Source organism: Cricetulus griseus, chromosome 7, assembly GCF_003668045.3.
Source record: "Cricetulus griseus strain 17A/GY chromosome 7, alternate assembly CriGri-PICRH-1.0, whole genome shotgun sequence".
Taxonomy (NCBI): Eukaryota; Metazoa; Chordata; class Mammalia; order Rodentia; family Cricetidae; genus Cricetulus; species Cricetulus griseus.
Window position 1 is genome coordinate 91,458,001 of NC_048600.1, and position 27,641 is coordinate 91,485,641.

Consider the following 27,641-nt stretch of genomic DNA (forward strand, 5'->3'; position numbering starts at 1 on the left):
TGTTTTGTTTTGCTTGGAGACATGTAACCCAGGCTGGTCTAAAAAAATCTATGTAATCAAATCTGGCCTTGAGCTCCAGTTCCTTCTGCCTTCACCTTCCAATTACAGACACATGCCACCACATCCAGCAAGATTTCTTTTTTTATTTATTTTGGTCTTTCAAGACAGCATTTCTCTGTGAAACAGTCCTGGCTGTCCTGGAACTCACTCTGGAGACCAGGCTGGCCACGAACTCACAGAGATCCGCCTGCCTCTGCCTCCCGAGTGCTGGGATTAAAGGTGTGAGCCACCATCGCCCAGCCCAGTAAGATTTCTTAATGTAAAAACAAGAGTGGGACTGGGGAGATGATTCAGTGGGTAAGAACCCTTACTGTGCAAGCATGGGGACCTGAGTTCAGATCCCCAGCACTCACATAAAAAATAGTGTAGCTGTACACACCTGTAACTCCAGTGCTGGGGTGGGGTAGGGATAGGATTGCTGACTATCAGCCTAGCCAAAAAAGGTAAGTTCCAGCTTCAGTGAGAACTCTGAAAGGAACAAGGCATGGCAATAAAGACTGCATGCACCTACAACACCTACATACCCCCCCACACACACACACCATACACAGCACATACAGCATACACACACACAGCACATACACACATATAGCACACATACAGACACACACAGCACACACAGGGCTGGTGAGATGGCTCACTAGGTAACAGTACTTTCATACAAACATGGTTACCAAAGTTGCTCAGGAACCTGCTTAAAGGTGAGAGGAGAGAACTGACTCCACAAAGTTGTCCTCTACTTCTCCACAGATGTTTCTGCATAAGTGCACCTCCCTACACACACACACACACACACACACACACACACACACACACACACACACACACACACACACACTACTAATGAATAAAATGTTCAGAAAATTCTAAGCATGCCATGTGTGCTGGCACAGCCCTTTAATCCCAACACTCTGAGAGCAGGCAGGTGGATCTCTGAGTTCAACTCTAGCCTGGTCTACCTAGCAAATTCAGGCCAGCCAGGGCCACATGATCAGATCCTGCCTAAAAAAACACTAAACCAGCCGGCCATTGGTGACACCCGCCTTTAATGCCAGAGACAGGAGGCTCTCTGTGAGTTTGAGGCCAGCCTGGTCTACTGAGCGAGTTCCAGGACAGGCTCCAAAACAATACAGAGAAATCCTGTCTAGAAAAACAAAAACAAACAAACAAAACCCCACTAAACCAGGCTTGACGACACAGATCTATAATCGTATCATTCAAGAAGTAAAGGCAGGGGGGCTGGAGAGATGGCTTAGCGGTTAAGAGCACTGACTGTTCTCCAGAGGTCCTGAGTTCAATTCCCAGTGACCACATGGTAGCTCACAACCACCTTGAATGAGATCTGGTGCCCGCTGCTGGCATGAAGGCAGAAGACTGTATATATAATAAATCTTAAAAAAAAAAAAAAAAAGACGTAAAGGCAGAGGGCTTAGGAGTTCAAGGTCATAACAGCTATATAGCCAGCCTGGGCTACATGAAATCCAGTCTAAAAAGAAAAGTTGAACCAAGTGGCACATGCCTTTTATCCTAGCAGTCAGGAGATAGAGGCAGGTGTATATGTGTAAGTTCAAGGTAAGGCCAGCCTGGTCTACAGAGTGAATTCCAAGATAGTCTCAAAAAAAAAAAAAAAAATGAGCCTATAACCTCAGTACTCATGAGACACAGCCCAGAGGATTTCCACAAGTTCAAAGCCAGGTTCAACTAGAGCCACATGGTGGTTCACAACCATCCGTAATGAGATCTGGTGCCCTCTTCTGGCCTGCAGGGACACATGCACACAGAACACTGTACATAATAAATAAATAAATCTTTAAAAAAATTAAAAATTAGAAAAATGAGGCAAGCATGCCCCCAAATTATTACTATACCTATATCTAGCAAAGAATCTAAATTCCCATCTACACTAGTGCAGTGGGACAAACCTGAAATCATAAGCCTGAGAAGACACAAGTAATAGGGTCAAGGCAAGTCCAAGGCCAGCCTGGGCTACAGAATGGTACCTTGTCTCAGAAAAAGAGAGCTGGGATGTAGCTCAGTTAGTAGGGGGCTTGCTTAGCATGCACAGGGCTTGAGCTTGAGCTTCAGCCCCACTAAAACCTTTAGGAATGGTGCAAGCCTGTAATCCCAGCACTGGGGACATGGAGAAGTAGTTCTGGGTCATTCTCAGCTACATAGTAAGCTGAGGCCAACCTGGCATAAATGAGTCCCTGCCTCAAAATGAAAGAGAGGAAGGGAGGAAGGGAAAAGGAAGGGATAAAGTTCAGTGGTGGAGTAATTGCCTAGCACGTCATAGCACTAGATTAAATTCCCAACCATTCTTGCCCAGAAAAAAAAAAAGTCCTGGCAGTTGTGATGCCAGCACTCCAGAGGCAGAGACAGGCAGATTCTGTGAGTTCAAGGCCAGGCTTGTCTACAAAGCAAGTTCCAGAACAGACAAGGCTACACAGAAACACCCAGTCTCTAAAACAAAACAACAACAAAACAAAACAAAAATCCCAAATCAGTAATAACCTAATAGTATAATTTTTGGGTCTTTTTAAAAAGGATTTCATGTGCCAGCCAGTGGTGGCACACGTCTTTAATCCCAATACTTGGGAGGCAGAGGCAGGTGAATATCTGTGAGTTTGAGGCCAGCCTGGTCTACAGAGCAAATTCCAGGACAGCCAAAGCAGTTACACAGAGAAACCCTGTCTTAAAAAAACAAAAACAAAACAACAACAAATGGTTTCATGTAACTCCTAAAACACAACACTCCCTAGTATCCAAAATGCAGATTATTATTTTTTACCAATAAAGAAAATTAAAAGAAAAAAAAAGATAACTCAATAGACAAATCCACACAGATGACAGGTACATTTGGGTAAATGTTTTTCACTGTCAGTAAAAATATATCCTACTTACAAAAAAAAAAAAGCAAATGACAGGCATGAGCACACACAGAATGGCCAATAGATAAATGAAAATGTATGTGGCAGATTATACTTTCCAAAGATAGTGGCAACAATATCCTCCATCCCACATGTTCCTTTTGCAGTGTGACTTTGACATCCTTCCAACTAAAGATAGAGCCCTTGCCTCCTTCCCTTCAAACCAGTTGGGTTGTTCTCACTATTTATGTTACTGGAGGATGGCAAAAGAGTTGCTCTGAGGCTGGGTCATACAAGATGACCATGCCACACAGACATAACTTCTGTTTTATTTATTTACTAGAACACTCTCTTTTCTGTTTTTCTTTTTTTTTCTTTTCTGTTTTTCTTTCACTTTGTTGAGACGGGGTCTTGAAGAACTCCTGTAGCCAAGACTGGCCTTGAACTACTGATCCTCTTGCCTCTCCCTCCACAGTTCTGGGAATTACAACTGGGTGCCACGAAGACCAGCCTGGACTAGTCTGTCTTTAAGCCACATATGACAGTAGCATGCCTTAAGGTCCTTGTCCCATAAGAAAGTCTAAGTAGAGAGAGCACAAGGGAGCTACCTGGCCAGGCTCTAGATGCTCTACATGAGCAGACTGCCCAGCCAAACTAAGATACAGACCCACAATCCAAGACGGATTGTTCAGAACTGTTTACTGTTTACACTTTTAATTTGAAAGGTTGAAGAGACAGCTTAGTGGTAGAAGATTTGCCAAGAATGCTAACGACTTAAAGTTCAATTCTCAGCTAGAGAGAGAGAGAGAGAGAGAGAGAGAGAGAGAGAGAGAGAGAGAGAAAAACCTAGCCAGCCATGGTGGCATATGCCAAAATTCCAGCACTTGGGAAGTAGAAGGAAGCATAGGATCAAGAGTTCAAAGCCAGTCTCAGCTACCTAGAAAGTTCAAGGCCAGCTAGATTCCATGACATCCTATCTGAGAAACAGAAAGAAGGTATGGGGGCCATATCTCAGTGGTAGAATGCTTTGCTTAGCATGCGCAAGACCCCATATTCACCTCCCCATACCACAGAAAGACAGAAAAAAGTGCATTGAGGAACAAACATTCCAAGCACTCTGGAGGTGGAAGCAGGAAGATCAGGAGTTCAGGCCAGCCAGCACATGAGACATTGTCTCAAAGAGACATGGAGGGTTAATAACCACACAATCACTTGCTCTCTCTCTCTCTCTCTCTCTCTCTCTCTCTCTCTCTCTGTGTGTGTGTGTGTGTGTGTGTGTGTGAGGGTTAATAACCACACAATCACTTGCTCCTCTCTCTCTCTCTCTCTCTCTCTCTCTCTCTCTCTCTCTCTCTCTCTCTCTCTCTGTGTGTGTGTGTGTGTGTGTGTGTGTGTGTGTGTGTCCTGTATTCTAACCATTCCACACCTAACAGAAATATGCACAGGTACAGTAATATTCACACCAGTATTGTGAATAACGAAACCTAAATTTATCGAGGCAGTGGTGGCATGCACCTTTAATCCCAGCTCTCAGGAGGCAAGGGCAGGTAGATCTCAAGTTTTTGGCTAGTCTGGTCTACAGAGTGAGTTTCAAGACAGCCAGAGCTACACAGAAAGACCCTATCTTAAACAAACAAACACAGGATGCCTAAATTTAAACTACCCAAAATGTTAAATATAAAAATGGAAATATGCAGCTAGGTGGTGGTGGTACACGCCTTTAATCCCAGCACTCGGGAGGCAGAGGCAGGCGGCTCTCTGAGTTCGAGACCAGCCTGGTCTACAGAATGAGTTCCATTGCAGCCAGGGTTACACAGAGAAAACCTGTCTAGGAAAGCCATAAGGAAAAAAAAAAAAAAAGGTATGAATCACCACACCCAGCTCAAAAACTTATTTTTAAAGCAGCTATGAAAGAAAAAAAAGAGAAGATAATGTTTTGTTTGTCTTTTGAGGGTTTTGAGACAGGGTTTCTCAGTGTAGCCCCAGCTACACTGTTGTGTCCCAGATTGGCCTTAGGACCAAAGGAGTACGTCACCAGTCTGGCCCTAATGAAATGTTTTACTCCTTTAATCTCTAGTTAATTCTTTGAAAATAGACTACTACTGCCCTTATTTAGTAAACTAAGGAAACTGAGCCACAGGGAAGGGAAGGGACATGTATAAGGTGATGCAGTAAGTGTGTGTTCCAGAACCAGGACCTGAACCCAGACTCCTAGACTGAAGCTCATGTCCTTTAGGCCTGTATGCCATAGCAGGGCCCAGTTGGGTCTAGACCAATCAATTGCTCTAGATTGGTCAAAAACAGTGACTAGCCAGGGGAAAACAACCAAAGTAGTCTAGAAAAGGTTGTGAGCAGAGCCCCGGTGAAGAAGAAGGGATGATTTGAGGTTGGGATGGGACAAATGGACTCCCAAAGTGGAGACAGCAGGACCAAAACCCCCAGAGCGCATACTCTCAGGGTATACCCTGGGCTTTCATGTTCTTGTGAAGGGCAGGAAATGGTTCAATATGCAGATAGAGCTCCTAGATGCTGCTGTCCCTATTTCCTGGTGTTCCTGACTCCAGCTTGCATGAAGCATGGGACCCACCATGCTCTATACGTCTCCTAGGCCCCAAGCCCGAGGGCATGGCACAGAGAGGGTTAAGGGACCAGGGATCTTTGTGTCTGGGGTGGATGAGAACTGTCATCAGGGACCTCCTGATAATCCACACTGCCTATCTCTTGCTCAGCAGCTGTGAAGCAGGCGAGTTGTCCTAGCAAGAAGGGAGGGAGGTAAGAGCCTCCTAGCTGATGGCAGGAAGGGTTTGCTTTTAAAACATGGACTCACAGGCTCTCTGGGGATTTTTCTATACTGAATAACTACCTGCAGGGCTGTGTCTAGTGACTAGAGAGGCTATGGTCTGCGTATAAATAGACATAGTGGTCTCTAATGATCCTGAGAGCAAGAACTTAGAGCTGATGAACAGGCTTAAAGAGGTGTTCATGGTACAGTGTCCATTCTTCCCTCATGTGTCTCAGCAGGTGTGCCAGGGGCACACACTCTGATACACACATCTTCGCAGGAAAGGGAGTGAACACAGGTCTCCACGGCTACAAGCCTCATTGGAGATGAATGGGGAAGCCCATTGCAAAGCCAGAGGGAAGAACCTGGTTTTGGTGAGCTGTACACAAGCCAGGCTGTAGGAGAGAAGTGTCCAGCTGTATGATCTCACTGGACCTCACAAAAATATAGAAAAGAAAGCATTTTGACTTTTTTTTTTTTAATGAAGAAGCCCAAACTGCAAGATCATGGATGGGACCAGAGCCTCATAGCAGGTGTCAGTAAAGCTCAGACCCTGACAAATTCAGAGCCACACTGTCCTCTCTGACTCTGTGTCCATCCTGGAGAGTGGTTTAACAAGCAAGAACGCTAATGCAAACTTCCTGTCCATGCAAGCTGAAGCTCTGCTTCAAGTCACGGAAGGTCTGTAATGTCAGGGTAGCCAAGTGACATGATGGACGGATCACAAGCTGCTGGAAATTCAGAGAAAGAACAGGGTATTGCTGGGTGTGAGCTGGCCATCAGCAGCACTAGCTAGAGGAGGCTTACAAGAAGGTCTGGGACTTGATTATGGTGGCAGACACCTGTAATTCTAGCGCTTGAAAGAAGGAGGCAGGAAGATCAAGAGTTCAAAGTCACCCCTAGCTATATAACAAGTTCCAGGCCAGCCTAGGCTACATAAGACCATGTCTCAAAAGGCAAAAAAGGAAAGAAAAAGAAAAGCCAGGACATGGTGGGAGGACACACTCCTAATCCTGGCATTTGGAAGATGGAGGCAGGAAGATCCCAAGTTGGAGATCAGCTCAACCACTTATACAGCATGAGGCCACCGTGGGCTACTCAAAACACACACACACACACACACACACACACACACACACACACACACACGCGCGCGCGCGCGCGCGCACGCACACACACACAGTTTAAGGGAAGAGAGGGAGGAAGAGAAAGCTCTGGTGCTAGTGTGTGGCTCAGTTGTAGAGCGCTTCCCTACCACCCAGCAGGGATCTTGTGGGTGGGTGGAGTCTGATGAAATGAAAATGGAAGACAGACAGGAACCTGGTATCTTTCAGGGACTTTTCCACACATCCTTCCACTGAATCTTCCTAAGGAAGGTGTGGGTGCTGTTAACACTATCCTTGTTTTATAGGCAAGGAGAACGCAGCACAGAGAGGTGAACTAAGCAGTCCACACATAGTCAGTCCCATTACTGGTAACTGGTAAAGCTTAGGTCTGATTCTCTTGCCCCTGAAACTTAAATGGCCCCACAGAAACACAGGCGGCCCTCCACATTCTCAGTACACACGAGAGTCATGGAGAGCAGAGCTGGAGCCCCACATCTTTAATTGATTTACTGTGATGCACAGCCAAGTACTCCATCTTCAGTTTTTCTGTTGTAAAGCTGCCATGCAGTCACCTTTTGAAGACTGATGGACACTGGCAAGGCCCCTCTCCAGGAAAGCCACGTCTAAGACCCCTTCCTTGGAAGGGCTCTAGGAGCATCTGGGGGACATTGTTCAACATGCACATTTGCTTATGGAGCCAAATGGGAACACATTGAGGACGTGAGAAGACTTGGGCACTGTCCCAGGTGTGGCATCTGTTCAGTGTAACACTTGCCAGAATACAGCCTGTGAGGGGTCCTGGACCACAGAAGTAAATCCAACATGAGCCCGTTCACAGAGGAGTTGTGAGTACCCAGGCTGCATACTGGGTACTCTGAAACAGGTGCTGAGGACAACAGACAGGAAAGAACCAAAGCATGGATACAGGGGGAAAGTGCCAGAGAGTTGGAAGTGTCACAGAGCAGCCAAGATGGAATAAACAGGCAAGTTTCCCTTTGTCATTTAGCAACCACACAGGCAGCTTAGGGTTAGGGAAATTTGTTTGTGTGTGTGTGTATGTGTGTATGCCACATGTGTACAGGTGCCCAGCCTGAGGCCAGAAGATGGGTCAGACCCCCTGGAACTGGAGTTATAATGGCTGTAAGCTGCCTGATGTGGGTGCTGGGCTATTTCTCCAGCCCCTGCTCTTTTCCTGTCTTTTTCATTATTTACTTTTCCATGCTAAGGATTGAACTCAGGGCCTCCTGCAAACTACACACGTGCTCCGCTACTAAACTACACCATAGCCCTTCAGTGTTTGTTCTCTTTTCATACTCATTAGCTCCCAGAGCCATACCAGGCTTTTACTTTTAATTCCTTATATCTAAAACACAACAGTTTGAGGACAGCCTGGGCCACAGGGTGCAACACTGTCTTAACAACAGCAACAACAAAATAAGATAAAACAAGGCCAGATATGGTGACTCCTGCCTGTAATCCCATCACTAGAGGGGTTGAGGTAGGAGAATCATGATGAGTTTGAGGACAGCCTGGACTGCAATGTCTCAAAACACCAAAACAAAACAAGAAACCTCACAAACTGCTAACTTCGTGTAACTTAGGAAAGCAAGAGGAAAACAGGAGTCATTCTCCCACCAGTCTGTTTTCTTAGTGGGGTGGCTGCTGTACTGAGTTGTGTCTGCGCACGTGGGCAGTATACATGAGTACTCAAGTGTTCTGTAGACATGTGTGCAGACATGTGTGCTAGGTATCTGTGGTTATCTATCCCACCTTCCTGCTCTTTTAGGGCCATAAATTTCCTGAACTCTGAGACTTCAAATGACTTTCCACCACTCTTTAGGCCTCAGTTTCCCCTCTTAAATACACAAGGGACTTGAGCTTCATGACTTTTTGTTGTTTTTCGAGACAGGTTTTCTCTGTGTAGCTTTGGAGCCTATCCTGGCACTCTCTGTAGACCAGGCTGGCCTTGAATTCATAGAGACCTGCCTGCTTCTGCCTCTTAGAGTGCTGGAATTAAAGGCGTGCGACACCAAAGCCTGACCTAACGACTTGTTTTTTGTTGATTTGTTTGCTTGTTTTTCAGACAGATTTCATGCTATACTTTGGCTAGCCTTGAATTTTAAGCACTCCTCCTGTCTGGGCCTCCAAGGTGCTGGGACTGCAGTGACAAACCACCAAAACCTGCTCCAACTTCATGATTTGAAAGGACTCTTGCAGATTTGATAAGGCTTTTGTTTGCTTGTAGATTTTGTAAATTGTTTTAATTATGTGTATGTGAGCATATCTCTTGTAGTTTTGTGCACATGTGGGTACAGGTGTCCCGGAAGCCAAAGGTATCAGATTCCCCTGGAGTGGCAGATATCTGTAAGCCATCTAACATGATTATTAGCCACTGAACTGGAGTCCTCTGCAAGAGCAGCTCACGCTCTTGACTGCTAACGCTTTCCAGTCCCAGATTTGACAGTTCTTTTATGTTTTGTTTTGGTACAGAAATGCTGGGAACAAGTGGGCTGTGTGCTATGAGACACACCAACAAACCAGAAACTCAGCAAATTTATTCTGTTCAATCCAAAGTAGGGGCATAGAAAATCATGATGGGGGTCTCTTGTGGGGAAGAGTCTCAAGCTGCAGTGATCCCAGAGAAGAAGAGAGTGGTTGATACTTTTCTTGAAGAGTCAAAGTTCATCCTTTGACCAGGAGAACAGCTTGTCTTTCATGTAGGTCTCGGGCACTGGGGTCCTGGATGTTTCCATGCTCGTGTCAGCGGTATACATTCACAGTAGGCTTCAGTTTCTCAGTGCTAGAAGCAAACTTCCCATATTCAATGCCAGCAAAAGCGTAAGTCTTGCCTCCAGGTAATAAACACAACATCCATGGAAGGTAAATTATAGCAAAAGAGTTGTCTCGGGCTGCCTTTTAGCCCTGACTGTATCCAGGAGTTCAGGACAAAGATGGAGATATCTGCCTATAAGCACTTCGCCAGAGAGACATGGTATAGCTCTTGACCAATTCAGCTGTGTGGTGCAGAAGGTGCTTCAGCACAGCCATAGAGTTCATTATCATAGAAATTAACTGTGATGAGCTGAGAGACTGGCTCAGTGCAGGGACAAGGTCACTAAACCAAGAGTCCCCTCTCTCACAGCACTCCAATTCCAGGGAGTTCAGGGTATATGTAACTCTCTCAAGGAGAACCCCAGAGGATTAATGAATAAATCACACAAAAATATAGCATTCTGTTTATGTTTGAGCTCCCAAATGTTCTGAAAATGGGGCAGGTAATCCAAGAATGACTGTGAGAGCTGGCAGTGAGTGACAGACACTGTCTCCAAGGGGGTCTTCCAACACTAGTGAGAGACTAATTGTCAGTTAGTTCTGACAAATGGTGTTGAAGAGGGTTGGTTGTATTGACAGTGAGGCAGGTGACCCTTACCCCAAGTTCAATCAGAACAAATAATAGAGGTTAACCAGCAGGACACTGCCTTTTGTGATCTGCACACAACGTTCATAGCATTGTAGTCTGATGCTTGCGGATACCACCCTGGTACTGTCCCAGTGCATAGCATCAAAACACACAGATAGTTGTATGAGGCTAGCATGGTGTATAAGGAAGGAATACCTACCCCAAACAAGATTCAGCAACATTTTTTTTTTTTCCAAGACTGGAGGCTGTCCTGGAACTAGCTCTTGTAGACCAGGCTGGTCTCAAACTCCTGCTTCTGCCTCCCAAGTGCTGGGATTAAAGGCATGCGCCACCACTGCCCAGCTAAGATTCAGCAACATTCTAAGCCTGTTGTTGCAGTTTCCTTATATCTGTGGCTCGACACACCCATGTCCCTGTCTTCCAGCTTCAACACCATCATTGCATAGAATCAAACCCTTTCTGGATTCAAAATTATCTTTCACAGTTGAAACACTATAGGCATGCTGGTGACTGTGTTCACATATCTGAGCCCAGAGCTCATCTGCTTAGAATGCTATGTCTCTACCACTGCTAGGTTCACAGTGGCCAGACAATCAAGGACCAACGAACATGCAAAGGAAAGGAAAGGAGTTTTCTTTTTTTTTTTTTAAGTGTTTTTTGTTTTTCTTTATTTTATTTTATTTTTTTACATATCAGCAGAAAAATTTATTTCAAGCAAGGTAAAGAACCAACACCAGACCTCTACACATACTGTGGCATGTACCTGCTCATATTCACACACAAATGCACACACACACACTTAAAAAACCTTAAAATCATGTATGTATAGACTGCATTCAACATAGTAGACTACATCCATATTCTGCATTAACCTTCTCATTCATGTCATCATTTGTTAACTGAATTTTTTTATTTATATAAAAAGAGCAATAATGGCAATATGTTATGCATCAATAGCAGCAACAGCTTTTCCAGGTTCTGTATTCCTTTGAACAAAATTGTAGAGACATCCAGCACACTCCATTTTTTAAAAAAACAAATAACAAACAAAAACAAAACAAACAAACAACAACAAAAAAAAGTAAAAAACAAAATCCCAGAAGACAGCACAGTTCTGTTACTCTTGTGGTACTGGGCACCATTTTTTTTTAAATTAGTTTCAGTCATCATCTGGGAGTAAAGCATTCTGAGCAATATCATTAAAAACATCTCTGATAAAGCATGGTCACTACTATGTATCTATCATAAAGCAGGTCCACATATGAGTGAGTGCATATCATGTTTGTCTTTTTGTGATTGGGTTATTATGTCTGCAATCATTCACTAATCTTATACTTCCAGTCATCTATAAAGATGAGGAATTTTAACTGGACACATATGAGGTGATATATTGCTTATCAGGAAAGGGGTTTTCTATTGGACATGCCCCATCTTGCCTTACCTCAGCTACCCTGTCAGGAAGGAAAGAATTTGGAGAATTGAGACAGCAGTGTTCTTATCCACTCCTCTTCCAGCTCTCCAGCAGCACTGAAACTCAAGAACTTCCAGATCCCCTCTAGCATGGCCATTGGGAGGTTTCTCTTACCTGCCCCAGCTAAGGTATAAGAGGATTCATGTCTTCCAGCCACCACCAACTCAGCTGTAGCCCTTGCTGGAGGAAGAGTGTCAGGTGTTCTGGATTTAAATCAGTCAAGTTGACATTTTCCAAATTAAGTTGTTGCAACTGACACATGGGGACTCAGAAAGAGAGTTCCACTCAGATACTGAGAGTGTACAGTGAGCCACTGCTAGGTCATCCAAGGGGTCATCAGGGACTCTGTCTCAGGCTGAAAGGCTGTCCTGTCCTCAGCGTAGCTGAAGAATAAATCTCTCCATTTGACAGTTCTTAATTTCACTCACACTATTTATTTTGTATTTAAATTTGTTTGTTTATTTGTTTGAGACAGGGCTTCTCTGTTGCTTTGGAGCTGTCCTGGAACTCCCTCAGTAGATCAGACTGGCCTGGAACTCACAGAGACCCACCTGCCCCTACATCCTGAGTGCTGGGACTAAAGCGTGCGCCACCACCCTGGGCTCCGGTTTATTCAAACAGTACTGAAGGCCTTGAACATGCTACTATACTCTACCATTCAGCTATATCCCAGACCATAATCCAAGGCCTTCCATTATGCTATTTTTTTTGACAGGGTCTTGTTATACAGCCATGGTTGATCTAGAAATGTATTCCATTCTGACCTTGAGCTTTCGGCAATCTACCCTAGTTAGCATTCTTAGTGCTGCAAACACAGGCATATGCCACTATGCTCAGCCACTATGCTCAGCTTTGACTTGTTTTTAGCATACTCTGCTTTCAAACTGCCTATTTATCTGAGGATAACCTTGAGCTTCTGATCCTCCTGCCTCCACCTCTCAAGTGCTGGAGCAATAGCCCTGCACCACCATGCCTAGTTTAGTCTAAAGACTTTTGAACAAATCTAAATAAGAGTGAAAAGTTTAAGGCTGCAGTGGCAGGGTCATAGCTACATGTCAGGAGAGAGGCCTAGACTGACTCACTGCAGCCTCAGGAAGGCCATGAAGCTCCGGGTCTGAAACAAAAGCAGGTAAAATGAGGACAGACCGTGGTTATTTCCCTACCCCCATGCCTGCCAGAGTTACTGTGTGACTTCCAGTAAGAGAGGGATTCCATTCCAGTTCCCTGTGGGGAACCTAGGGAGGCAGAGAAATGAGCAGCAGCCATCAGGGAAGACAGACTTGGGTGGGGAAAGCGGCCCCAGGTCCCACTCTGACCTCTGCAGGCATGATAAGCGAGTGCCAGGCCCCTGCTCTGATAGTATGGTCAGCTTATCAGGGAGCCCAGGCTATCTCACCTAAGCCCAAGCCCTGTTCTAGTCCCACACCCTGATCACAGAAGATCCCACCCATAGTTAGAGGCCACAGCCACAGAATCTCTGGCTGGCAAAGATATCTCTGTTCTCTACTTCCAGGACTCCTCAGGGCTCTCAAATTCACCCTGGGACTGGGTCTCAGTACTGGGGTGGGTGTCATGAAGCTTGGCCCTTATGTAGGAAGTCTTCACTCTGAAGAGAAGCTTGGCTGTCTGTGGGTCCTAGAGTAGAGGTGGCTTTAGGAGGGTTATAAGAAAGGAAAGGGGGTCACAGGGAGGCAGGAGCTAACATGGCTAAAGCACCTGTGGAGACATTTTCTTACCTCTGTATTTCAGTTGATTTTCAGTGTGGTGGAGCACATAGCAGCCTTGAAGCTCGGAGAAGAGCAATTTGCCACCAGCCACATAGCTAGTGAGACAAAGGAGAAGGAAGCAGACTGCAGCATCCCAGTGTGCTGGTCCTCAGTCACCACAGAAGTGGGCATCAAAAGCTCCCTCATTACCATTGAGATTGAATTTGGTCCTAAATCCTGGAGCTACAGGCAGTGACCTGTGACTGTCACTCAGGGTCTATCACTGCTAAAGCTGGGCAGTCTCAGTTCCAAAGTGTTTTCAAGTATAATCCATGGGAGCCAGGGATGGAGGCAAGTGAGAGCAGATCAAATTACATAGGGAATTCCAGGACAGACTTAAGATAGACAGAAAGGAAGAAAGAAAAGAAAAGAAAAGGAAAGAAATGAAGGGAGGGATTTCAGATGCCTTCCCTGTGATCTTCTGCGAGTCCTCTCGCAGAAGGTATTGGTATTGCATGCCTTTAATCCCAGGAAGGAGCAGAGCAGACTTGGGTATTACTTATTTGAACTCTTGTGCTGTGTTAAAGTACTTTATCAAAGTGGGCCTGGAGCAAAGGCCTGTAATTCCAGTTACTTGGGAGGCTGAGGCAGGAGGATTGAAAAAATCTAAGTGCCAGGCTTTCACTGTGTCTTGGGCTCTGAACTATACAATGAGTTTAAATGATAGTCTGGGCAACTCTAAATAGAAAGAAGAGGGGTAGAGGATTAGAGACAGTGCTTGCCTTGCATACATAAGGTTCTGGGTCCATTTCTCGGTACTGAATGAACCTGGCATAATGAATGCCTGCTGCCCTTGCACTCAGTAGTTAGAGACAGGAGTCTCAGAAGTTCAGTGTCATCCTCAGTCACAAATGGAATTTCAGGACACATGACACTCTATTTCAATAATAATAAGACCAAGGCAGTATAGAGCATGCCTTTAACCCAAACACTCAGGAGGCAGAGCTGGCAGACCTCTGAGCTTCAGGGCAGCCTGGTCTATAGAGAGTTCCAGGCCAGTCAGGACAACATAATGAGACCCTGTCTCAAAAAACAAATGTGAGATGGGTGTAATGGTGCACGTCTTTAATCCCAGCACTCAGGAGGCAGAGGCAGGCAGATCTCTGTGAATTCAAGGACAGCTTGGTCTACAAAGAGAGTTCCAGGATAGCCAGGGCTATTACACAGAGAAACCCTGTCTTGAAAAACAAAGCAAACAAAGAAACCGCCAAACAACAATAAAATCAGGAGCCAGGTATTGCATGCCTTTAATCCCAGCACCTTAGGAAGAGAGGCAGGTAGATTTCTGTGAGTTCATGGCCAGCCTGGTCTATATAGTTTCACGCCAGTCAGGACTATACAGTAAGACCCTGTCTCAAAACAAACAACAAAAGAACAAGAACAAAAAAAGCATTGTCATCCATACCTACATAAGACCCTGTCTAAAAAATTAAATTAAGAAGCCAGGCAGTGGTGGAGCACGCCTTTAATCCAGGCACTCAGGAGGCAGAGGCAGAGGCAGAGGCAGGTGGATCTCTGTGATCTCTCGAGGTCAGCTTGGTCTACAGAGAGAGTTCCAGGACAGCCTCCAAAGCTACAGAAAAACCCTGTCTCAGAATTAATTAATTAAATAAATAAAAATGAATAGACAGCTGGGCAGTGGTGGTGCATGCCTTTAATCCTAGCACTCAGGAGGCAGAGGCAGACAGATCTCTGAGTTCAAGGCCAGCCTGGTCTACAAAGCAAGTTTCAGGACAGCTAGAGCTGTTACACAAAGAAACTTTGTCTAGAATAGACAGAGGTGTCCCTGTACTGTAACACAGACCTGAAGAGAAACTAGTGCTAAACAGATGAGGGAAGCATGCATAGCAGAGGTAGGGCACATGCCTGTTCCTTGGTAGGAAACAGAACACCTCCAAAAACCCAAATGGTTAGGTCTCTCCTTCCGCCCCACCCCCACCCCATCCTGCACCTGCAAAGGAGGATAGAGACCAGACTGTCTAGGATAAGAAAAGGGGGCGGAACATCCCCCAGAATGAGGGTCTAAATAGCAGAGGCTCAGCTGTGGGGAGTGTCTCACCAGAAGTCTCCCCTTCCCCACAGGGAGAGACTCAAATAGTGCCAGGCTTTCACTGTGTCTTGGGCTCTGAAGAATTGACCCCTAGGCTCTTACCCTGGCTCCCACAAGAGCTGGGGCCTCAGGTGCTCTTCAGTCTTCCAGCAGAGTAACACTCACCCAGGGGATCTTGCCAGAATAGTGGCTAACAAGTTTTGACTTTGCTCATCTAGTTCTAGCTTCTTGGGCTCAGCAAAAATAGTTAAATTCTAGGAATGGAAATTTAGGCTGAAGGGTCCACTGAGTTTGCTCCCAGATAGATTCTTTATAGATCCAGCTGCCAGGACCCTCCCTGTCCTACACAAATTCAACAAACATTCCCAACCATCACCCAGAAAACAAGGCCTTTCAGCAGGGCTCCAACAGACACCTAAGCCCTATAGAATGCACGGGGTGAGGATTTTTCAACTTCCTAGAGTACGTAGGTAATCAGCTTCATGGGGTGTGGGGGGGTGGAAGGCACCCATTTAAAAGAATGCAGACAGCTGGGCAGTGGTGGTGCACACACACATAATCCCAGCATTCATTGGGAAGGCAGAGGCAAGTGGATCTCTAGAGCAGTTCGAGGCCAGCCTCTGTCTACAAACTGAGTTCCACTCCATGACAGCCAGAACTGTCTTGAAAAACAAACAAAATAATAAAAACAAATAAAAGAATGGCGGCAGGGTGGAGGTGTAGTTCCAGTGAGTTAGCATGCATTGGAACCTAAGTTTCAGCCCCAGCACAAAAAAGAAACAGATAACAAACAAACCCAACAAATTAAACAACAAAAAGGGAAAGGAACACGTGAAGCCAGCAGGGGAAGAGTTAAGAAGTAGAGACTTCTAGAGCCCGGGAAAAGTACTCCACCCAGGGGAGGAGCCAGAAGGTTAAAAGCCAGCTGCTTGAGCAAGAAGGGAGGAGACAGGCTGTTCCTGTCCAAAGGCTTCCCAGACTGCAGCTCCAGCTCCAGGTAAGCACTCCTTGGAGTGGCTGTCAGCCTGCTTAGAGGTCTGCCCAGAGGGAGCCTTCTGCCTCATTGCTTTTTCTGGCTGTGACTCTGCATCCTGAAGAGATCTGAGTAAAGCCACCTGGGTTACCCTGAACCACAGAATCAAGGAGATGCTGCTCTGGGAGGGAGTGGAAGAGCAAGGAGGTATGTTTGTGTCCAGCCTTGACGGATCCTGCCCAATGCCCTGGCTCTCCATATCCACAGCTCTCTCGTCAGGGCCCTGGCTGGGATATCATCATATACTGTAAGTTTGTGATGAGACACTACAGTATAGATGATGTACTAGTCTGGGTACCCGCAGATCTAAAGCCTGCCTGGGAGGGCAGGAGAATGCTGAAGTCCATGGGGCTCACTGCTCAGCCTATCAAGCCTGCTGACTGCTGTGGCACTTGGGGATGGCGAGGAAACCGTTACCATTACTGAGTTTAGTAATGGTAACGGTTCTCTTGCTGCTCCCAAAAACTGTGCCAAGAAGAGCTCATGACCCTGGAGCAGACTCCTGGAAGAAAAAGAGACCACAGGTTGACAAGAGAATGGGGGTAGGGGAATGGGTGCATTTTTCTCTTCTCTGTTCCAAAGAAATAAAGATAAGAATAAGAATACTTGTCATTTAATTTTATTAGCATCCAAGGTTGGGTAGCAGGATGGGGTGGGAGGGATCAAGGACTTGGGTGAACAGGTGGTTGGCACTATCTCATTTAAGAAACACAGGTTTAGCTAGGAGGTAGTGGTGTACACCTTTAATCCCAGCACTCAGGACACAGAGGCAGGTGGATCTTTTTGAGTTTGAGGCCAGCCTAGTCTACAGAGTGAGTTCCAGGACAGCCAAGGTTACACAGAGAAACCCTATCTCAAGAAAAAAAAAAAAAAAGAAAGAAACACAGGTTGTCCTGGGTGGTGGTGCACGCCTTTAATCCCAGCACTCGGGAGGCAGAGGCAGGTGGATCTCTGTGAGTTTGAGGCCAGCCTGGTCTCCAGAGAGAGTGCCAGGACAGGCTCCAAAGCTACAGAGAAACCCTGTCTCAAAAAACCAAAAAAAAAAAAAAAAAAAAAAAAAGGAAGGAAGGAAGAAAAAGAAAGACAGATCCTTATGTACTTATGTAACTTCAAGGTGAGGAACTTGGGGTCACAGAGAAAAACTTTCTTCCTACACCTGGGTGCTCAAAGCAAGAGTGGGTCCAATGCTAGCAGGGGAGGAATGAGCCTATTCACACCAGGGAGACAGAGGTCTAAGACCTGCATAGCTGAGACCCTACCTGAAAACTGAACTAAGGCGGCTTCTTTCCTCCAGTGGAAAACATGGTTGGGCAGGCACTGTGCAGACTCAACAAGGCCAGGCCAACAGCCACCCAGTGTCCACAGCCCTTACCAGGCCTAGAGGCCCCTTTCACAGGGGTAGTCCCAGTCAGTCACTGCTGCAGTTGAGCAGGGATGCTCTAGGAGTAGCATCAGAAGATGGTCATTTGAGAAGTTTCACAGAGAGGCGGATGCAAACGTCACAGAGGAAGATGTCCATGAGGTCTTGGCCCACTTCCTGTGCAATCTGGGAGATCAAGAGGCCCTTCTGACCAATCAGGATCCGCTGCAAGTGGTGAAAAGTAGCACATGGTTCTGCACCCTGGCCTCACAGATTGGGGGGGTCACCACTAGTTAATACTGCTGCTGCCCTTCTCTGAGCCTGCCCTCACTTACCACATAAGATTCTTTGGGCACCAGAAGATTCTGTTGGATCACTAGCTCCCCACTTGGTCCTTCCTCCCATATCACTGTCTTCTGTATAAGGAGACATCATGACTAGTCAGGCAGGCTCATCTCTATATCCTGTGGTACCCAACTGTTCCAGGTGTGTGCCTGGTATATAGGCCCTGGGTCCTTTCACTCTGTCCACACCTGCTGCACATTGTAGGGCACCTCCTCAGGCAGGTACTCTAGGAGCTTCTCTCGGATTTTATTGGCACAGATCTCTTCAGGTGTCTGGCTAGTGAGGACTCCACTGTGGAACTCCCAGGGTCCTGGCTGGGCTTGTGCCAGAAGGTATTGCTGTGGGCAAAAAGGAAGAGTGGGATCTTAACTCCCATCAGCGCTCCCCTATTTATGTGGTTATGCGTGCTTTTTGGTATGTATCCCCCAAGCTGACCTTAAAATTGCTATGTAGTAGCAAAGGCTGTTAAACTCTTGATCCTACTTTAGCCTGACAAGCCCTGGGACTAAACAAGTGAGCTACCATAACTGAGTGTAATGCCCCTTTTTTAAAAAAACAGGGTTTCATGCAGATCAAGCTGGCCTTTTACACCCTAATTTGTTCAGGCTGGTCTTGAACTTCCAACCTTCCTGTCTCCGCCTCCTAGATGCTAGAATTAGACACGTGCACCACCATGTCCAATTTATATGGTGCTAGAGATTGAATTCAGCACCTCTCACACATCAGGCAACCATTCTACCAAGATACATTCCTGTTTATTTTTGGTCTCCTTATGCAGCCTGGCTGGCCTACAACTCATAATGGAGACCAGGTTAGCCTCAAACTGAGTAATCCTTCTGTCTCTACCTCCTGAGTGCTGGGATAACAGGTGTGAGCCACCACAGATAGCTGATTTTGGTTTCCTGAGACAGGATCTCATTGTAACTGAAGTTCCTCTTGAATTCACTGCCTGGTTGAAAATGACCTTGAACTCCTGATCTTCCTGACTTGTCCTCCCAAGTGCTGGGATTACAAATCTAAATTACCATAGCCAGATTATTGTTTTGTCTTCTAGTCAGGTTGGTCTGAGTGAGGCCTAACTGAACATGGCAGAAATGATGAGCTATGGGTAAGGCTAACTGACCTTTAGTGTGTTCACATCCTTGTTGTTTAGTGCTGACAACATGAAGATCTCCTGGAAGTTGGGCCAGCCAATTCTCCGAGGGTTTCTCACTGAGTGTGTATTTGGGTCCTTTGCTGCAGGGCTGGGGCAGTGGGTGCCAAGGCGTGAGTGCGAGGCCTGCTTGATATTGAGCTTCTTACCATTGACCACACCTTCAGTGAGGGTGGCTGTCAGTTCCAGGAGAACTGACTTCTGCTTGAGGCAATCTACCTGGACACAGGGATGAGCAAAGCGAATGGTCAGAGAGATGGGACCTTAGAGGAAGCTCTTCCTCGGGTGGGCAGCACTCACCTTGTTTAGGACAAGGATGCTAGGGACCTGGGAGAAGCGGGCCAAGCACTGCAGCACCTGAGGGCTCAGCTGGCCCCTGGTCCACTTGTCTGACACATCCACAAGAACTACAACTAGAAAACACAGGGCAGACAAAACAAGGCTATGACCCTCCTGATCCACAGACCCCATTTCCCAAACTCCCAGGAATGAAGGTTCTGTAAACAGGACTTTAGATATTTAGTTTGAGCCTAACCCAGATCAGCAGATTCCATGCTCTTCCATGGATCTTCCAACAAAGACAGCTCCAGATGGTGTCTAAAGGATAAGAGAACCAGTCATGAAGGGTCCGATGACTGATCTGATCTTACGAGGAATGGGTGGAATAGGAAAACTTCCAGTTCCTGGGAAGGAATATCCCCTCCTCTTTTTCATCACCCCCCACCCCCACCCCACCCATCTGTTCCCACAGTTAATACCTCTTCTGTTTAACAGGACTGATGATGCCAGGTGTGTCAAGCAGAATCTAAAATCAGGAGAGATACCAACACCCACCCCCCAAAGGAAGATTTTTTAATGGATTAGTCGGGAGAAAGGCCACACACAACCCTAATTTAGATTCTAGGATTCAACTCAGGGCTACACACACACACACACACACACACACACACACACACACACACACACACACACACACACACACACACACACGTTTTCTCTGTGTAACAGCCCCTAGCTGTCCTGGAACTCACTTTGTAGACCAGGCTGGCTTTGAACTCACTGAGATCTGCCTGCCTCCCCAGTGCTGGGACTAAAGGTGTGCACCACCACACATAGCTAGAGAAAGGCCATCTTTGATAATAGCATCTTGCCTTTCCTTCATGGGCAAGCTATTACTGACTTTGTTTTTTTTTTTTTTTTTGCTTTTTTTCTCTCTATCGTTCCGCATTGTCTTATTGTTACATGGGACCCTCCAAAAAGAGGATAACTAAGAGTAAATGATGTGGATGGTGATGTGTTGATGGAGATGTGGCTCATCAGCAGAATTCTGGGATAGTACCCAAGAAGTCCTGGGCTGGATCCCCAGCACTGCACAAAACAAAAACACAAAACCAGAGTTCAATGTTGAATTATGCTTTGTTCAGTCAGGTGAGGTGTCACACTCCTATAATCCCAGCATTTAGGAGGCAGAGGCAAGAGGTTCATTTCAAGTTTAAGGGCAGATTTGCCTACAAATTGAGTCCAGTGCCAGTCAGGGCTACATGGTAAGATGCTGTTATCCTAAAGGGAAAAACAGGAAGATACAGGGCATGGTGGTATCCCCTGTATCCCAGCATTTGGGAGCTGGAGCAGGCAGGAAGATAATAAATTCAAGGTAATCTCTGGATGGGTCAGTGGGTAAAGGCACATGCATCCAAGCTTGACAACCTAATTTGGTGCTGAGGACTCACAGGGTGGAAAAAGAAAAGTGACTCCTAAAAGTTGCCCTCTGACCTCCATGTAAGCACCATGTACATGAACACCCACACATAAAAATAACTTCTGAAGAGACAGCAAAAGAGGGAAGGGAGAAGAAGAACTATATGGAGCCTTAAGAAAGGGGCAGTGGTGGTGCACACCTTTAGTCCCAGCACTTGGGAGACAGAGGCAAGCGGATTTCTGTGAGTTCAAGGCCAGCCTGGTCTACAGAATGAGTTCCCTACAGAGTGGCTAGGGATACTACACAGAGAAACGCTGTCTGCAAAAGAAGGACTAGAACAAAAAAAAGGGGGGGAGGGATCCTTTATGCATTCTTTTTTCTTTTCTTTGTTGGTGTTTTTTGTTTTTGAGACAAGAGTTTCTCTCTATAGCCCTGGCTTTCCTGGAACTCCTTTGTAGATCAGGCTGGCCTTGAACTCAATAGATCCATATGACTCTGCCTTTGAAGTGCTGGGATTAGAGGCATGCGACACCACCACAGCCCTAGATTGTGATTTTAAAAGGCTAATGGCAAGAGAACTGCTTAGCTTCACACTCTATCCTGTTTGCAGAACTTCTGCAGGTACCTACCACCTGGGCCTCCTTCTCTGTGATGACCCCTAGAGCTTGGCAGCGAGTGGTATGCACCTTCTTGGAGACAGGAAACACCTTCCAGGAAGAAAGAGGTATCAGTGAGATCCTAGATCCCTCCCAGGCCATCCACCCAGGCAAAGCAAATAGTGAATGAAAAAACAAAAAGATAAAGTGGGGTTTAGGGGGACTGGAGAGATGGTTCAGTGGTTAACAGAACTGACTGCTCTTCCAGAGGACCTGGGTTCAATTCCCAGCACCCACGTGGTAGCTCACAACTGTTTGTGATGCCAGTTTCACAGAATCCAATATGCCTTCAGGCACACACATGGTACACAGACATATATGCAGGCAAAACACCCATACACTTAAAATAGTGAAATGTGTAAAAAGGGAGGCATAGGGGTTGGGACGCTAAAAGTGTGGCATACTTTGCGGCCCAGCAGCTGATTGGAGAGTGTTGACTTTCCTGCATTTGGGGCTCCCAGGAGGACCACTCGGAGGACCCGTGAATTCTCAGGCATGTCAGGAGTATGGACCAAGAGCAGATTCTGGTCATCTGTGTTAGGATGGGAACAGCAATGATATTGGAATCTAGATTCTATTAGATACTCAGCTCTGATACCCAAGGAGGAAATCAAGATAAAAGGTTAACACACCAGGCTGAAGCCACCCATTCCTAACTTTGACACTAGTTTGACATTTAATTTTATTTGATTTCTCAGGTTATCTAACCTCTCTACCCCCCCCACCATTTTTTCATATTTAATGTGGTATCACATTAACATTATCTATGAATAACTTCTTTTTCACAATGACAACTGTGTAAAATAATTGTTCAACATAGGTTGGGCACTGTGATACTCACACACTTGTAATCACAACCCTTGAGAAGTTTAAGCAATAGTGGATTACTTGGGCTGGAGAGATGACTCAGTGGTTAAGAGCACTGGCTGCTCTTTTAAGAGGACCTGGGCTCAATTCTCAGCAACCACATGGTAGCTCACAACTGCATCTATAGTGGGATCTGATACCCCGAGACCATCTTCTGGCATAAAGGCATACATGCAGACAGTGCACACCAAATAAATAAATAAATCTTGTTTGTTTTTTTTTTCTTTAAAGTGGGTTACTTTTGAGTCCCAGGCCAGCCTGGGCTACATAACTAGACCCTGTCTCAAAAACCAAAACAACCTCACTAAATTACAAAGGGGAAACAGCACTTTATAAAAAGGATACGGCTGGGCCGGTGTCGGTGGCGCACGCCTTTAGTTCCAGCACTCGGAATGCAGAGGCAGGCGGATCTCTGTGAGTTCGAGACCAGCCTGGTCTACAAGAGCTAGTTCCAGGACAGCCTCCAAAGCCTCAGAGAAACCCTGTCTCGAAAAACAAAAACAAACAAAGGATATGGCTGAGCAGTGGGGGCGGCTCATACTTTTAATCCCAGCACTTGGGAAGCACATCTGCGAGTCTGAGTTCGAGGTCACTCTGTAGAGTGAGTTCCTCGACAACCAAGGCTACACAGAGAAACCCTGTGTCCAAACAACAAAAGAAAGCCGGGCGGCGGTGGCACATCCTCATTCTCAAATTCTTCAACACCCGTCATTACTCGTCTCTGTTTGGACTCAGATTTATTTTCTATGAAACGAGAGAGGCGAAAATGATATCCCCAGAGACAGATTTTACCTAAGATACACGACTTCCACTGCTAAAACCATCAGGGGCTGGTCAAGGCTAACACCTGTAATCTCGGCACTCCAGAATCTGTAGCGGGAAGATCCGAGTTCCAAGCCAGTTTGGGCCTCACAGGGAGGCAGACCTGTCCCCAAAGAGAACACCCGCAACCAACATAACGGAGCCCTTTACCTCTGTGCACCGACACCGCGGGGACGCTCGGAGCCAACGAACTGTCAGGCTGAGGGAATCCAAGGATACGGTCCAAGGCGGAGTCCTGACCATAACGACTGGAGGCGGAGGCCAGGAGCGGACCAGAGGAAGCGGAGCCCACGACACCACAGGACACGCACCTCACCTGGTTACCTAGAAGCAAGCCGGGCGGAGCCTCCCACTCCCTCGCAGCACGCGGGCCCAGCTGCCAGGCCCCCAACAAGGACCGAACTAGGCGAGCGCAGCGTAGCCTGGGGGCAGCCATGTTGCCGCAAAGCACTCTGGTACCACCCAGAAGCGCGCTGCGATTGGACGGTGAGGCCCACAGGCCAACGAGTAAAGAAAGCTAGAGCCGCCCAAACATAGCGGAGTCAGCCGGGATGTCCAGGGAGGGGTAGGTCAAGACTATTTGCAGAGGGTGACAGAGGCTAAGGAAAGGCAAAAACGTGATGTATTTATTGTCTGCGTGAGTATAACGATCGTCTCGGACTCCCATACCATCGTTTCTCCTTTTGCCAGAGATTTGTAAACAGCTTTTTTAGTTCTGTCTTCTGATTGGCTACATTCCCCGAGAATCCAAGCCGCTAAAAATGAGCATGGGAAAAGGGCTCTAGGCCGCATTTCACGGGAAAGTTTTGGAGCCTATCCCGGCACTCGCTCTGGAGACCAGGCTGGCCTCGAAGTCACAGAGAGATCCGCCTGTCTCTGCATCCCGAGTGCTGGGATTAAAGGCATACTCTTGAAACTGTAAGATAAATCTTTCAGGGGTTGGAAAGATATGAATGTATTAAGCATCTATCACATAGAAGCACTGCAGGGTGCTGGGGATACATCAACTAAAGAAATGGACAGATATTCCTATTGTGAGATTCACATCTAGATAGAGGTCCTGAGTAGTCTGTCTGTCTGTCTGTCTGTCTGTCTGTCTGTCTGTCTGTCTGTCTGTCTCTCTCTCTCTCTCTCTCTCTCTCTCACTGTGTGTGTGTGTGTGTGTGTGTGTGTGTGTGAGAGAGAGAGAGAGAGGAGAGAGAGAGAGAGAGAGAGAGAGAGAGAGAGACAGTAATCTGACAGGAAGTTGAAAGGAAGTTGAAATGCTTTGGTGAAAACCTAAATGAAATGAATTTAAGAGACAATGCAATTGGAGCTGGAATAGAGCTAGGTATGGTGGCTGGTTCACACTTAAAATTCTAGCACTTGGGAATCTGGGACAGGAGGGGTTCTGTGAGTTCAAGGGAATCCTGGACTACATAAGTGAGTGGAACACTATGCAAAAAAGGAGGGAAAACAGTCCCCTCCCTGAAAACCCACAAACCAATAGGCTGGGAATGTGGCTCAGCTGGTAGAGTATTTGTCTATACAGCACAAAACCCTTGGTTAGATCCCAGCACCACGTAACACAGGGTATGCTGGAACATATCCCTAACACAGCACTCAGGAAATGGAGGCAGGAGAATAAGACTTTCTAGGTCGAGTTCAGCTACAAAGTAAGTTTAAGGCCAGCCTGGGATACTTGAAACCATAACTTTATGTTTTTGTTGTCCTTGTTGTTTGTATTTTCAAGGTATGTTTTTTTCTGTGTAACAGTTCTGTTGTCCTGGAATTTCCCCTGTAGATCAGGCAGGCCTCAAACTCACAGAGGTCCACCTGCCTCTGCCTTCTGAATGCTAGATTAACGGCATGTGCCACCACCACCCAGCATGATTCTACCTTTAAAAAATGAGCTGGGCAGATTATACTTATAATTTCGATTTCAATGCTCAGGAGGCTAAGATAGGAGGGTCACCTTGAGTTTAATGCCAGCCTGGGCTGCATAGTGAGTGCTAACTCATCTTGGGCTACCTAGTGAAACTGAACATCCCTCAACACCACACACACACTCACACAAAACATTTTTATTTGCTGATGACAATAACTCAGTATAAATAGAAAAAGCCCATGATACAGGATAGAATTTTGGATGTGGGGTGGGGTGGTGGTGGTGATGGTGCACGCCTTTAGTTCCAGCACTAGGGAGGCAGAGGCAGGCGGATCTCTGTGAGTTCGAGGCCAGTCTGGTCTCCAGAGAGAGTGGCTAGGACAGGCTCCAAAGCTACACAGAGAAACCCTGTCTCGAAAAACAAAACAAAAGAAAAGAAAAAAGAAAAACATGAATCTTCTTTAATTGGCTGGTAGGTGAAATACTATCACAACTGCTATTAGAGTAAAGGACAAAGTTCAGGTCAAAAGATAGTAAGTAGTTGGGTGTGATGGTGTATTCCTGCTATATCAGAAATCTAGACACTGAAGCAAAGGTTTCTGCAAGTTTGAGGACATCCTGAGCTACACATCAATTGTCAGGCTGAGACTCTGTCCCTCAATCTCCAAGAATAGATGAATTACAGAATGCAAAGTCAGCCAAAGAACACATAGTAAATACTTCTGTGCTAACAGATAAGACTACAGAAGAATCCTAGGAATGACAAAGTTTTAAGTTAAATGAGTCAGTGTCTAAGTGATTATTTTTAATATTTATATTCTTTGTTTATTTTTTTAGGATTTTATTTATTTATAATGTACACAACATTCTGCTTCCATGTATATCTGCACACCAGAAGAGGGCACCAGATCTCATAATAGATGGTTGTGAGCCACCATGTGGTTGCTGGGAATTGAACTCAGAACCTCTGGAAGAGCAATCAGTGCTCTTAACCTCTGAGCCATCTCTCCAGCCCCTTGTTTATTATTTTTTTCCAAGACAGTGTCTCTCTATATAGCCCTGGCTGGCTTGGAACTTCTGCCTTCTCCCGAGTGCTGGGGTTAAGGTCATGTGCCACCATGCTCAGCTTGTATTTATTTTAGTTTAATTTGGTACATGTGCCACATGTATCCACAGAGGCCAAAGGTGTTCAGTCTCCTGGAGCTAGTTACAGACACTTGTGAGCTTCCTGATGTGGGTGCTGGGAATTGAACACGGTTCCTTCTGAAAGAAATACATGCTCTGAACTCTAAACCATCCTTCTAGCCTGTGCTTTTGTTATTTCTTTTTCAGTGCTGGGGACTCAATGCAGGTTTCTCAGATATTATACCAATATTTTCCCACTGAGTTACGTATCCAAACAGTTCCCTTTTTTCCTTTTCCTCTCTTCAATTTCTTTCTTTCTTTTTGAGATAAGGTCTTGATATATCATCCAGATTGACCTGGAACTCACCATGTAGTCCAGGCTAGCCTCAAATTTGCAGAGATCCTCCTGTCTCTGTCCCCTGAGTGTTGGAATTATAGATATATATCAGTGTTAGCCATGGCTAGATCATTTTCTACAGCTCTTCCATTTTGGTTGAACTGTGACAACTCCAGTAACTCCAATAATTTGGTTTCTAGAAGTAAATTAACTTGTTTTGATAGATTCTGCTAGTTTCTTGATTGCCCTGGCCACAGATACCAAGTAAAGGACAGACAGAAACGATATTTATTGATGACCTAATATTCTTTTACTGACTACTTACTGAGTCAGGCATTGTGCTACATGCCTTATTACAAGGCCGGTGGATCTATGAGTTTCAAGGCTAGCCTGGTCTACATGGCTAATTCCAGGTCAGCCAAAGCTACCTGGCGAGACCTTGTCTCAAAACAAAACAAAACACCTTACTCACTGATTACCTAGCAATGGCTAACTGATGCCATAAAGGGAGATCTCTTTCCTACACCTAACCTTTCTTCCTCATAACTACCTCAACTTGTAAGTGGGGAGCAGACTCCAGCTCTGATTTTTTTTTTTTTTGAGACAGGGTTTCTCTGTGGCTTTGGAGGCTGTCCTGGAACTAGCTCTTGTATACCAGGCTGGTTTCCAACTCACAGAGATCCACCTGCCTCTGCCTCCCTAGTGCTGGGATTAAAGGCATGCACCACCACCGCTCAGCAGGCCTATTCTGTCTTAAGTCCCTCCTTCCCTTATCTATTTTTCCTTCTCACTGACCTTTCAGGTACCACACTGGCTTCTAATTTCATGTGTAAATAAATAAAGACTGGCTTCAA

The 27,641-nt window shown here is 46.0% G+C and overlaps 1 protein-coding gene and 2 non-coding genes across 3 annotated transcripts; 2 read left to right on the forward strand and 1 right to left on the reverse strand.

Moving 5' to 3' along the window:
• The first annotated feature begins 16,777 nt into the window (after positions 1-16,777).
• On the forward strand, positions 16,778-16,857 carry Mir144 (microRNA mir-144). The gene has a single exon (NR_105123.1). It is a non-coding gene; the product is annotated as a microRNA mir-144 (primary transcript).
• Positions 16,858-16,947: 90 nt separating this feature from the next.
• On the forward strand, positions 16,948-17,019 carry Mir451a (microRNA mir-451a). The gene has a single exon (NR_162745.1). It is a non-coding gene; the product is annotated as a microRNA mir-451a (primary transcript).
• A 565-nt stretch (positions 17,020-17,584) lies between these two features.
• Positions 17,585-23,919, reverse strand: Eral1 (Era like 12S mitochondrial rRNA chaperone 1). The gene is made up of 10 exons (XM_027426615.2): positions 23,609-23,919; positions 22,174-22,301; positions 21,743-21,820; positions 20,173-20,219; positions 19,950-20,011; positions 19,715-19,827; positions 19,385-19,633; positions 18,450-18,599; positions 18,252-18,332; positions 17,585-18,141 (listed from the first exon to the last, which is right to left on the reverse strand). The coding sequence occupies exons 1-10, from the start codon at positions 23,892-23,894 to the stop codon at positions 18,019-18,021; spliced, it is 1,317 nt and encodes a 438-aa protein (XP_027282416.1). The 5' UTR covers positions 23,895-23,919; the 3' UTR covers positions 17,585-18,018.
• Positions 23,920-27,641: the final 3,722 nt, after the last annotated feature.

Excerpts from the sequence above, each read along its gene's own strand:
- Eral1 (XM_027426615.2), bottom strand. The coding sequence starts at position 23,894 with ATGGCTGCCCCCAGGCTACGCTGCGCTCGCCTAGTTCGGTCCTTGTTG. Across the intron at positions 20,220-21,742 it reads CAGAGAAGGAGGCCCAGGTG|ATTCTGCTTGACACACCTGG; the intron begins GTAGGTACCTGC and ends TCCTGATTTTAG. Across the intron at positions 20,012-20,172 it reads AGTCCTGTTAAACAGAAGAG|ACACCATCTGGAGCTGTCTT; the intron begins GTATTAACTGTG and ends CTTATCCTTTAG.